The sequence below is a fragment of the Sinocyclocheilus rhinocerous genome, unplaced genomic scaffold (genome assembly GCF_001515625.1).
Source record: "Sinocyclocheilus rhinocerous isolate Xijiao unplaced genomic scaffold, SAMN03320098_v1.1 scaffold3411, whole genome shotgun sequence".
NCBI classification, from domain to species: domain Eukaryota; kingdom Metazoa; phylum Chordata; class Actinopteri; order Cypriniformes; family Cyprinidae; genus Sinocyclocheilus; species Sinocyclocheilus rhinocerous.
Genome location: NW_015657957.1, coordinates 375,421 through 388,124, shown reverse-complemented (window position 1 = coordinate 388,124; position 12,704 = coordinate 375,421). Strand labels below are relative to the sequence as shown.

The 12,704-nt window shown below is 37.5% G+C and overlaps 1 protein-coding gene across 4 annotated transcripts; it reads left to right on the top strand.

Moving 5' to 3' along the window:
• The first annotated feature begins 2,033 nt into the window (after positions 1–2,033).
• On the top strand, positions 2,034–11,597 carry LOC107721645 (uncharacterized). Of its 4 annotated transcripts, none has more exons than XM_016529761.1 (9): positions 2,034–2,079; positions 3,098–3,413; positions 4,657–4,977; positions 5,398–7,159; positions 7,308–7,364; positions 8,629–8,842; positions 8,986–9,119; positions 10,172–10,243; positions 10,337–11,597. In XM_016529761.1, the coding sequence occupies exons 2-9, from the start codon at positions 3,110–3,112 to the stop codon at positions 10,605–10,607; spliced, it is 3,135 nt and encodes a 1,044-aa protein (XP_016385247.1). In that variant the 5' UTR covers positions 2,034–2,079; positions 3,098–3,109; the 3' UTR covers positions 10,608–11,597. The 4 variants fall into 4 exon arrangements, with proteins under 4 accessions (XP_016385247.1, XP_016385244.1, XP_016385248.1 ...); XM_016529758.1 differs by lacking the exon at positions 2,034–2,079 and adding an exon at positions 2,086–2,399; XM_016529762.1 differs by lacking the exon at positions 2,034–2,079 and adding an exon at positions 2,409–2,538.
• The last annotated feature ends 1,107 nt before the right edge of the window (positions 11,598–12,704 follow it).

The window sequence follows — 12,704 nt, the reverse complement described above, 5'->3', positions numbered from 1 at the left end:
CATCTTTACAACAGGTCCACCTGTGGTTCCTTCCCATCAGGTGTGTTGGTTTAACTGGTCACTAATAAACCTTTATGTAAATATATGTAAATATTTTTGTGACAACTTTTTTTCCCAGCAGGCCCGTGTTGATGCTCATGTGTATGGCCTTGTGTCGGCTGAACCACAGTATGCCCAGGTGAATAAAAAACGGAAGCAGAATGAAGATGGTTTACACTACGCAGAGATTCAAGTCTTACAGTCTGAAAATGCAACCAGCAGAGGAAAATTGAAACAGACTCCAAACTACGACAACACAGAGTATGCAACCCTAGACTTTGCAACGTCAATTTATTAAAATTTATTGTTATCGTCATCTTCGTCGTCCTGCCTGATCTCTAGAACACCCTGCCCGTGACAGAATAACCGACCTAAAAAAACAGTTTAAATTGCGTGTTTCCCCTCCGTTTTGTTTCTGTTTTTACTCCGTTTTTTGTTTCCGTAGTGTTTTCCCATGGATTCCTTCACTTGCCCCGAATTCCTCCTCCTCCTGCTGGAGCAGGGCGACAAGGCTCTCGAGGACCATAGCAAACTGTTCCTGTTGGTCGCTAACATGTCGGTTATTGTTGATGTCTACTCTACCCTTTGTGCTACGTGTGATTACCCTGTCTGGATTACCTGTTGTCAATTTATTAAATATTATTGTATTCGTCATCTTCGTCGTCCTGCCTGATCTCTAGAACACCCTGCCCGTGACACATTCATTATACATTTACAGCCAGTTGGTTTATTAATTGACAGTTATTCCATTAGTAGTAGGCTAGAGTCTGCCTGGTTTACCGTAGACTTGCGTAGCCAGGTTTTCCAGCTAAAGTCTGGTCTACTTTGTGGTTTATTCTGACTACAGCTTGCCCACTTTGACTGGAAGAGGTTGTACAGTAGTTATGTCTTGTTCCAGGCAAAGTTCTCTAAAATTCCTTTCTCAACCTCAAAGAATTCTAGTCAGTCATACATCATGGTCAAATGAAATCAAAAGAAGTCTGTGACTCACTAATACAGTTTCAGTAAGCTGTTGCAATCTTAGACATGACATCATGACGGGGTTTATCAGTCTGTTCCGACTTCCAAGTTGGAAGTCCAACTTCCAGCGACGTTCCAGTGGTTATTTTGATTGTCTTGAGATCCAAATTGTCTAACGCACCATTATGGTGTCTACCAACAGCAGCTTATTGGACCATGCTTATGAATGACGTTCCAATTTCTTTGTACACATTACATCATTGATTATATTTGTTCTCTATAGAATATGAACATGCCCTTCAGTAAGGCTATAACGTAATATTTAGGGTTTTATTGCAGTGTCTAAGAAACACTCACTCAGATGGTATACAGACCTGCACAGATTGTAGTTCTAAAATCTAGAAGAAAATTATATTTTCATGGTTTGCCTCTGTTATTTCTTATGGTCAGCTAGGGTATAACTATTTGTAATATATTTTGTAAAAAATAGAAGAAGAATGTGCTTCGAAAGGCGTTTGAAATATACTATCAAATTAAATAGGAATGTTTGCCCTCTGCTGGTCATAATAACAGAACACTGATTTTATAAAAGTATAAGAACAACCTGTGAGGAAAATGGTTACTTTTTGACTACAAAAAGCCACACTCTTCACTCACTCTTGTCACACAGTCTACTAGTAATAAACAATGTTACAGCATGCTAAATTTAACAATGTTTCATAATTAGCTCATCATCATTCTGCGTTAACTAACGGGGAAGGCCCTATAATAATCTATTTAAAATCTATAAATGATTAACATAAAAATATTGCAAACAACCTGCGGTGATTTTCATTCTCTGTTATTTTTAAATTAAACTTCTTTCAGGAATTAAATTGTGACTTTATTATTTTTAACAGCAAATATTTTAGCAATTATTCTGACTAATATACCACTGTGAGCATCAGTCAAAATGGTACACTGTAGATTCGGCGTATTAAAATATGTTTTTCTAATAAAAATCTAAGTGTTTCCATTAAAACAGTCCTGAGCTCCTGCAGTACTCAATGGCAACGCGCATGACGGAAGTCGTCACTGCCCGTCAGTAGCAAATATTCCGACGTTTGCAAATTTTGTAAGCACTGCGTGTGTTAATTTCATGATATAGTTAATTACGTAGCTGCCGTAATAATACGCGTGGTTAGTGTGCAGCCAGTTTGCACTGGAAATCTGTCCAGCAGTCTAAATATGGTTCTGAAGGGTCGCCGGAAATTACTTTTATTGGCTTAAAGAAATCACATCCGACCTGTGCATCATGAGGATGGCTCGGCGAGTATTCGTGATCATATAACAGCACACTCTCGCCGCCAGAGAGGGTTTTTTAGCGGGGACTGACAGGTGTAAACGTGAACGCGATATAGGTACTGCTTTATGAAACATGTCTGACTTGCTCTCGATTTAATTGTGTTCGTCTCGGGGGCCTTCGAAAGCCTGACATGCATGAGGAGCCTGTTCATTGACATCAGTATGCATAAGACCTACGTAAAAAACAGTCGTGAAGTAATTATGAATAATTTCTTTAATGAATTACATGCGAAAGGTGTGATGATATTTCCGACGAAACCGGCTCAGTTTCATTTATGCTATTATTCCTTACAAAACACCAGCTGGTGTTTTAATACATCACGATTTATGTGTATAAAGGGAAATGTATGAACACGTGTAAACAGTTAAGTACAATTTTGGACATTGTACCATGGTATTATTATACGTTTCTTGGAATTGTATGTAAATACCATGGTGTATATGAATAGAATTTTTCAGTACCATGTTACATAGTAATTACAGTACAATACAATATTACCATTTCTTGTATTGGAGTGTCATGTAAATATCATGGTATATAAATATACTAATAAATGTACTAATTCAGTGCCATGGTATTGCTATCTGAGACCTTACATTTTGTAAGTACCATGGTACAATATATACAATACCAGTCTTATATGGTAAGACTGGTAAGACCAAAGAATAGACACAAGAGTAATATTAATCTTAACACATTTAATTAATGTTATGACTTAATCGGTTACCTGTCTGATGTATTCTGTCCCATCAGTCCCTTTAAAAGATGTTGTCCAATCCTCCGGCTGAGCAGAAAGGGACAGAGCAGGTGCCTGCGTCTGCGGCTGGTCCATGCCATCGTGCTGCTCAGTCTTTGCTGTATCAGGAGCAGCTGGCTGTAGGATGCAGAGAAACCAGCAGGGAGGAGATTGAATCTGGGGACAGAACACGATCCTCAGACTTTGGGAAAGGTGTGAAGGAAGTTCATCTGGAGAATGAAGGAGCTCTGAGACAGATGACATTTGATCTAAAAAGTAGTAACTTTGGAGTCAGTCCTAGTTCGACTCGCATGCACATGTGTACTCAGCAAGGTAATGTTGAATGCATGTGATCAAATCTGCAATGTTCACCCCAAGTTTGTTTTTACAAAAGCAAATCATATTTCCCCTTGCTACCTGAGAAGAAACTGCTATGTTCATATTTTGTTTTTAAATTCTATAAAAATTTAAATGTGCAACAGTTAATTTCCTTATTATACTATGTATCACATTATCATAAACCACCTCTTAGTGTGTGTTTTATTTCATACACAAATTATAAACATTAGAATAATAAATATATACCTACATTACCGTTCAAACTTTTTAGGTCAATAAGAATTTTTAATGTTTTAGAAAGAAGTCTTTTATGCTCAAAATGCTGTATTTATTTGATAAAAATAATACAGTAAAAACCGTAATATTTAAAAATATTATGTCTATTTTAATTAATTTTAAAGTGTATTTTATTCTAGTGACGGCAAAGCTGAATTTTCAGCAGCCATTACTTCAGTCTCCACTGTCACTTGATCCTTCAGAAATCATTCTGATATGCTAATTTGGTGCCAAAGAAACATTTATTATTATTATTTTTTCGAATGTTGATAATAGTTGTGCTGCTTAATACTTCTGTGGACACTGTGGTACTTTTTTTCTTCAGGATTATTTGAATAAAAAATTCAAATAAATGAACAGAAAGTTAAAAAGAACAATATTTATTTGAAATGGAAATCTTTTGTAAATGTGTTTACTGTCACATTTGATCAATTTAATGAATAAAAGTATGTTTCATTTAAAGAAAAAAAAATCTAACCTGACCCCAAACATTTGAATGGTGAAATATAGCAAATATTTAGGCAATATTCCATGATGACTGTTATTGAATAGTTAAATAGATGACAAAAATTTTTTGTTAGACATTGCTTAGATTAATAGAAAACGAACATTGCAAAATAATATTACAATAATAAAATACAGAATATACATGTATGTATATAAATAAAAATACAATATAAAATAAAATAACGCAGAAGGGTCTTTCAGGTCTTCCATAGTTTGCTGCCCATTCATTTAGCTTTATTTTATGAAATCTCTACGATTGATGAATTTGTCCTCTGGGGTTTTTTTTTTTTTGGTCTGCACAGGAGTAGCTTCAGAAGTGTGTGCACGTTTTCCCAAAAGGAACATTGCAGATGTATATTGTAAAATAACTGGTTCCAAATGGAATCAAAACAGTCTTTTGGTATCGAGTCAAGATGTTACAAAGCGCAGCTTTTAATCAACATCTCCTTTGCAGAGGCCAAGTTTAGGGATCCACAATGGACATCTGCCACCTTCAATTCTTCTCCTCCAGCTGGACCATCAGGAGAGCAGCTTGGAACTCTGGAAAGATTTCTTGTGTCCCATCAAACTGAGATGGAGCGTCTGCTAACTGATACCTTCGGATCTCTTACTCAGCGTCTTGAGGCAATGGAGAGGAGGATGGACCAACTGTGTTCACAAAGCAGTGCACATACCCACAGTTTAGCTCAGCTGCACAGTAAAGTTGGCCAGCTGGGAAGAGACTTGTCCTTTAGCTGTCCAAATACTCCAAGTGTTTCATCAGCTTGCAGTTATGGTAAATGTTCAAGTTAGCATTATAAACACAGTCAGTTAATTTAATTACTATATAACTTGAAGCTAATTTCATATAATCTGAAAGATCCCAACCCAAATGCTGTGATGAGCAGAGTTTTCTTTCCTGTGTTGATATGAAGTTGCAGTGGGAAAAAAAATCACTTTTTTAATAACTAATATCATGTAGTTTATGTTAAAGCCACAAACCATGATTTCCTGCTATTGCTTGTCATGGACGGGTGGTATTTGGAAGAGAGGACGTTCTTGTTCTATATTTGGTCCGTTTTTCTGTAAGAGAAATTCGTCCAGGTGTTTGCTAAAAGATTATTTAGTCAACTTTTAGGAGTACACTAGAATGTGGGTGACCTTAAATCTAAGCATAGATTAAATTTTGATTTGATTTCTTATTTTGTGCTTGCAGGAGTGGATGCAGACATGCCGAAAGACTACAAAGGAATCATCTCAAATATCTCCTCTCCCAAATCAAAGAAGGACCCTGTGTGTTCTTGGGCAATGTCAACACCTTCCCAGTCCAGCCAAAGTCCCACTCAAAAGCCTGAGGACCTGAGCTGTCAGGATCCAAGTAGAGATTGTAGCAGTTCCAGTTCATCATGTGGAATTCTGAAACCGTGCCCTTCGGGACAAACTGACAATTGTTTGCAGGGTAACTACTCACCCGTTTCAGATTTTGAAGACCTGGAGATGGAACTGGAAATTGAGAAGGACAGAGTTGCTTTAAACTTATTGGTCGATTCTGTGCTCAGCAGCTCAGATGACAATGACCGCTGGGGACTTCCTTGTAATCAAGAAGTACTGTCCTCTGATAGTGTGGGGAATAATAAATCTGTTCAGGAAGGAGAAGGTACCTTGAATAATCAGTGTTTACCTGTTCCTGAAAAACCTCAGGTGCCTTCCATTCAGTTTCTCAGATCTTCAGCTCCTAGTGGCTTAAAGTCAAACACAAATACAGATCATCTTTGTTCATTTTCAAAAGCAATGAAGCTCTCTTGGAAACCAGTGGCATTGACAGATTCCTCTAAAGACGAGTGTGAAAAAAGCCAGCAGCAGTCCTTTAGTCAAATGACCTTTTCTTTATCCACTAAGCCGCTAGGAGTGCAACCCAACCCTGATAAACCCAAGGGTTGTTCAGTTCAGACTTCTAATAAGAATGAAGAAGCGATCTTGGACAAGATCAAAACAAATGGTTTTTTTCACTCTACTATTACTTCACTAAATAATAGTACTTCAGTCTTGGATCACATCCCAGTGTCAAGGTATATAGATGGACTGGCAGGGTCAACTGCTGGAGATTCTGACGAGAGCACAAAGATAGGTAATAAGGGACGAAGCGTTGATTGTCAGTACTCAAATGTATCATACTCAAAGGATAGCCCAATAAAACTCCCTTTTCAAGGGTCATCAATCCTGCCATACTGTGAACTTGTTTTATCAAACCAATTAGTAAAAGGTGTAGGTGACCAAAAATCAATGACATTTCATCAAGCACACTCCACTTCCCATCTCTCGGCCCCAAGAAATGGGTCTTCCAAATCATTTTTAGACAGTGATACTAACAAACTGTTGAATCAGCTCTCGGATACTGCCTATCGCTTGGTGTCCAGAAGCTGTTCTTCAAGCGACTTGGACAGATGGACTGGTTGCAGCAGAACTGGATCCAAACTCAAACAATGTGGTGGAAAGAAACCTCACTTTCCTGGATTTCCCGCTCTTAAAGAAGGACAAAGAAAGGGTTTCTCCAACTTTGAGCAGGCAGGAGGGATATCCAAACATTGGCAGCCGATTCTCGAGGACTTGATACTTCCTGTCTCTTCTCGATTTACTGGTACACAAGCTTGTCCTTCAGATGCTTTACCTATCAACCTGGATAAAGACTCTGCGTGTTGTCCTAGCTTATCTCAACTTTTTCGGCCCACCACTCCACCTTTGTCTACTTTAAGCAAAGGGAGCTTTTCTGGGGCAGGTGTTAGTACCGTTCTGGCTTTATCTTCTCCAGCTTCCTTCAGACTGTGGTTTCGACACAGGCGGATCAGCTTTCCTCTTATGCAGTTGACACGTCCTGGTATCCATACGGTTGTGAGTCAGATTTTGGGAAGGTGCAAGTTTCATCCTTTTCGACCTCTGGTTGACTCTACAGCTCCACCAGGCGTAGACAACGATCACCAGTGAGTTAAAGCTGTTGAAGTTAAAACTTTGTTTTGCATGTTTTGATTGCAAGGAAATTTGATTTACTTAATCAGTGGTGAATGCTAGTTTTTACCTGCATGCTGCTTGCACTTACAATTCAACCCATTTTTATCTTTTCATTGATAGCTATATACGCCGATCCAGTCAAGAAGCTACACCCAGCAGGAAAAGAGCTTCAGCACGGTGGGCATATCCCCCTGTATCTCTCGCAATTTAGCCAATCTATTCATTGAAAAAATTAATCAGTCTAAAAAATAACTGGTCAGCTAACCAGTTATGGTTCAGTTTGTAGGTGAAGTGCGTCATTTTAGCGCAACTAGCAACACAAAACCGAATTGCTGAAAATCATTCCAAACCTATGGAAGTCTGACAGTGGCCAGGCGTCTTTACTATGTTTTGATCTTTTTTTCCTTGAAACTCATTTTGTGGCATCTGTGGGTTTCATGTGTTTGGAATGCAAACATCACTATTATTAATTCAGCTACACTTACAGATGTCAAACTTCAGTGCATTTTGCTACATACATGAATGACTTGGTGTGTGCTGTTACTTTTCTAAGCGACTGAATGTGCAATTTTCAGGTATTAAAAAATAAAGCTTGTAGAAGAAGTGACCAATCTAAGTCTACAGACAGAGATATCAGAGAGATCTGAGGGTGAATTCTTTTGGGGTGGACCAATAAGAAACCACCCATAACACCCTAGCAACTGCATAGCTACACCCTGGCAGGAACCCAGGACACTGTGTCCTAACCAAATGCTTTAAGATTTCTAGTGACAATTTGTCTACAAAATATGCAAATCAATCACAAATCACAGTCAATCTGAAGAGCATGTGGGTGGGCTCTCTCTCTCTGCAACCGCACTGCTGTCTCACACTTCCAAGGAAATAGATGTTTCCTTTGTTATTTTCCTTTATTATTTCCTTTTCAAGATCTGAGGTAAATTATCCATCGTCTCTTTAATTATGGCTGTTAAAGTCATGCAAAATGATATTTAAAACCACATTTCTGTACAAAACACAGTTAATACCAGAGGTGTCACTCATGATAGAAACTGTTCCAAAATTAGAATCCCCTGTCGCTCGTTGTGTATTGCTAACATGGCTGGTTACATCAAAAACTTTATTAATATGGAAAAGACGTTATTCGTATTGCAGCATTGTAAAATGTAAACAAAATCTAGTTTTTCCATTCAGTTTCGTGCTGCTAGTGGTGCAGAAATTACTCACTTCACCTTAAAGTGAGCTACTTAATAAAATAAAATCAATGTCTTTTCAGACATTCTGTCATGATTGTTGTCAGATTTGAAGAATGAAGCCAATCCAATTTTACAAACCACAGATATCTGCACTTCTAAGCTGATCATTTAATCATGTAGATGTTGACTGATGTTATATTAGCAATCACCTGGTATTCTCTAAAATGCTTGCTTCTTTCACTGTGTAGGAAAGCCACCTCATCTTCATCAGTGTGTCATCTGTCAAAAATTAGTTTCACACCAGAAAGGAGTCTGGATCACTCTTCTCGGCACAGCATAAGCCCCAAGTCTGTGCGATTGGATGAATCCGCCACTGAATCTGTGCCTAGTTTTGCTATTGCCAGTGCAAATGTCAAATACCCTGGTTTACACAGTCAGGCGGCGTCAACAGAAATGAACCAGGTATTATATATATCATCTCTTGTAGCATTTGAACAAACAGTGAAAGAAGGAAGAATGAAAGCTGGTGAAAGTATTTGGATTTTCAGACATGAAAGATTTCACATTCCAGTTTCCTCAAGGCTGGACATTCATCTTTCTTGTAGGTGGAACTCTACGACACTAATGCTGAAGTTCAAGGAGGTCAACGTTCCAAAAGGGTCTCCCAAATTCGTATTCGTAAGACAGTTCCCAAACCAGATAACAACCTTACTCCAATGGGACTCCCCAAACCAAAGAGGTCTGCTTTAGTCTTTACAATAAATGTTGATGTGGAATCTGATTAGAACTGGCTGATATGTAAATATTAGACTATTTGCTAGAATTCTTGTGAATAATGTATATTTTTCTATATATTTTTTTTCATTATTCAGAGGAACCATCATTTGTCACAACAAAAGACGCAAATGCAAAACTGGTCTTTAGGAATCTTAAAGGAACACTCCACTATTTTTGAAAATAGGCTCATTTTCCAACTCCCCTAGAGTTAAACAGTTGAGTTTTACCGTTTTCTAATCCATTTAGCCGATCTCCGGGTCTGGCGGTAGCACTTTTAGCTGTAGCTTAGCATAGATCATTGAATCTGATTAGACCGTTAGCATCTCGCTCAAAAATGACCAAAGAGTTTCTATATTTTTCCTATTTAAAACTTGACTCTTCTGTAGTTACATCGTGTACTAAGACCGACGGAAAATGAAAAGTTGTGATTTTCTAGGCCGTTATGGCTAGGAACTATACTCTCATTCCGGTGTAATAATCACGACACTTTGCTGCCGTACCATGGGTGCAGCAGGTGCAATGATATTATGCAGCGCCTGAAAATAGGCTAACTTCCGTCAACATAACCAACGTGACCGTAATATCATTGCGCCTGCTGAGTATAGTTCCTAGCCATATCTGCCTAGAAAATCGCAACTTTTCATTTTCCGTCGGTCTTAGTACACGATGTAACTACAGAAGAGTCAAGTTTTAAATAGGAAAAATATAGAAACTCTTTGGTCATTTTTGAGCGAGATGCTAACGGTCTAATCAGATTCAATGATCTATGCTAAGCTACAGCTAAAAGTGCTACCGCCAGACCCGGAGATCGGCTGAATGGATTCGAAAACGGTAAAACTCAACTGTTTAACACTAGGGGAGTTGGAAAATGAGCCTATTTTCAAAAATAGTGGAGTGTTCCTTTAATGGCTAAATTAAAAGTGCTTGAAAATTGCTGTGATACTTACAACATTGGTAAAAACATATCATAAATATTCGTTCACCTTTAAAAGATTCTGTTTTGTGTCCCACAAGGCTGAAGAAAAAGGAATTCAGTTTGGAGGAGATTTATACCAACAAGAATTACAAGTCTCCAACCCCTAACAGGTTTGTTTTTGCTATTTTTATCAATCAATTAATTTTTTTACTCTTTGTGTTATTCTGGAAGTCATTTTCTGATTCTGATTTTCACTTATGCAGAAGCCTGGAGACGATATTCGAAGAACCAAAAGAGAAGAATGGCTCTCTGGTATGTATTGGTCATCAGAAACGAAAGCGAGTTCTAGACTTCCCAGATTTCACACTGCCTCGGAAGCGCAAGGCTAAAACTAACCTGGGTCCACTGCGTGTGAAAGGACCACGAGGACGGGCTCGTAGGGGTAGACAGGACGACTCTGACCTTGATGTATTGCTAATCGAGAAGCTCACAGAGCTGGAAGACTACTTCTCTCGCCAAGGCCTGGAGGTTTAAGCTCAGTTTTTCACAAATCTTTATTCTCGGTTACCAAAAATGTTGGTTTTAATCTTTTTGCCTGAACAAGGAAAGAATTTGAGCTTGTTCAGGCATCGTTGTTCAAAGAGCGTTTAGCAATAGAGGGAAAAGAACACTTTCTTGTAGCATTTACAGTTGAGACTTAGAGTGTGTGAAGTGGACTGACCCAAAATACATTTGAGCAATGAGTGTGTGTGTGTGTGTGTGTGTGTGTGTAATATAAGCACATTATAGTAAACCTTCACTTGAGCACTTTCTGTATCGTCACAATGTGACTGCTGCAACCTAGTTGTGTTGTGTTTCTCTTGCATTTGCAACATGTTGCTTACCAACACGCTCCTAACTTGTCACTTTCTGGCAAAAAAAAAGAGGAATAATGATTGGTTGTTTGGTTTAAGCCCTCCAAGGTCTCTTAAAAACAAGATGATGTTCATCCTTGACTACTAATGACATCTGAAAGTGCTTTCTAAATGAAAATGCTGAGGGATTTGCTGCCAAAAACAAGAATACGAAAAGCTAGTTTAAGTTTTTACTTTCTTTTAAATAGATATTTTAAGGTACAGTGCCATGTTTAATCACTATATTCTTGCGAGATGTTCTAAAATTCTTAATGCATTTCACCATAGAAATAATTCTTTACTTTGTGTTTCTGCATTTGTTGTTCTTGCAGGGGCGTCATGAATTAGCCAGTTTTGAAATGGGCTTTCCCTCAACCTTCTCACCTTTAGCTGCTAGACTGTTAAATTGAACTTCTTCAGCTGTTTGACATTGTTTTGAAAATCACTAAATGAATAAATGAATCATTTATTCACCCTTCATGTCATTCCAAACCTGTATGACTTTCTTCTTCAGAATGCAAAAAGATAAAAATGTCCATATAATGAAAGGTAATGGAACCCAATGTTGTTATTTGGACAAAAACAGTTGCAACATACTTCAAAATATCTTCTTTTGTGCTCCACAGAAGCAAGTAAGTCTTGCAGGATTGGAATGACATGAGGGTGAGGAATTAATGACAGAAATTCAGTTTTAAGAAAACTGTCCCCTAAGGTTTTTTGGTTTATATAGCTAAGAGAACATTCTGAGATATGGAATACATGTTTGCCGTGAATCTATGGTTCTTTTTTGCTGGCTTAATATCTGGTTGACATTAGTGAAGCGTTTGGTGAGATCCACCTTCCACATTTCTGATCTGACATTTACTGGGTGTTATATGCAGCTGGCCAGATTAGACATATTTTTAGTTTTATCATTCCATTGTGCGATATACTGCCACAAAGTTCTCATATCTTGATGATGAAACTAAGGTAACATTTTTTGTTTTGATGTGGTGTATTGTCTTTTTTTTAATGCAAAGCTTTTACAATCAATTGTAATTAACCTTGGACCTATTACCTATAGCTTTGAAAGTCTATTATCTGCACTTGACCCCCAAATAATCTGAGCCTTTGCCCGGCGAGCATCTCTGTGCCAGTATGTGATAGAAATGTGCTTACAATGCAACCTATAGACATGTATTGTCTCTTTCAATCACTTTGAACTGTTAGAATTGTACTCGCAGGCCCAAATGTAAAAAAGGCTGATGTGTGTTTACTCCGCTCTGTTGGTGGAACCAGTTGTTAGAATTTTTTTTTTCTTACTACACTTACAGTGTTACAGAAACTGCTGCTGTTGTGCTTCTCTTTGAGCTCACCAACAGATCAACACTAAGTATTGCTTGAGTGCTGTCAATCAATGTGAATATATATATATATATATATATATTTTATGAATAAAAATAGTGTTTACTACGAATCAGTGTCATGCTTGGATGGTTTACTCAAATCACAATAATTTATCTTTTTTTAAAAGATGAATACTAAAAATGAGAATATTAATATCAAATAAATAAAAATAAAAAGTCAACAAAAATGAAAAAATAAGCAATAAAATAAAGAAAAAAACATTTATTTTAACATACATTTAAATACATTTTCTTTATAATCTTTCTTTGTCATGTTGATGTTTCTGAAACTGTAAAGCAAACAACAAAAACTAAAACAGCAATACCTTTTTTTCTTGTTTGTTTGTTTTGTT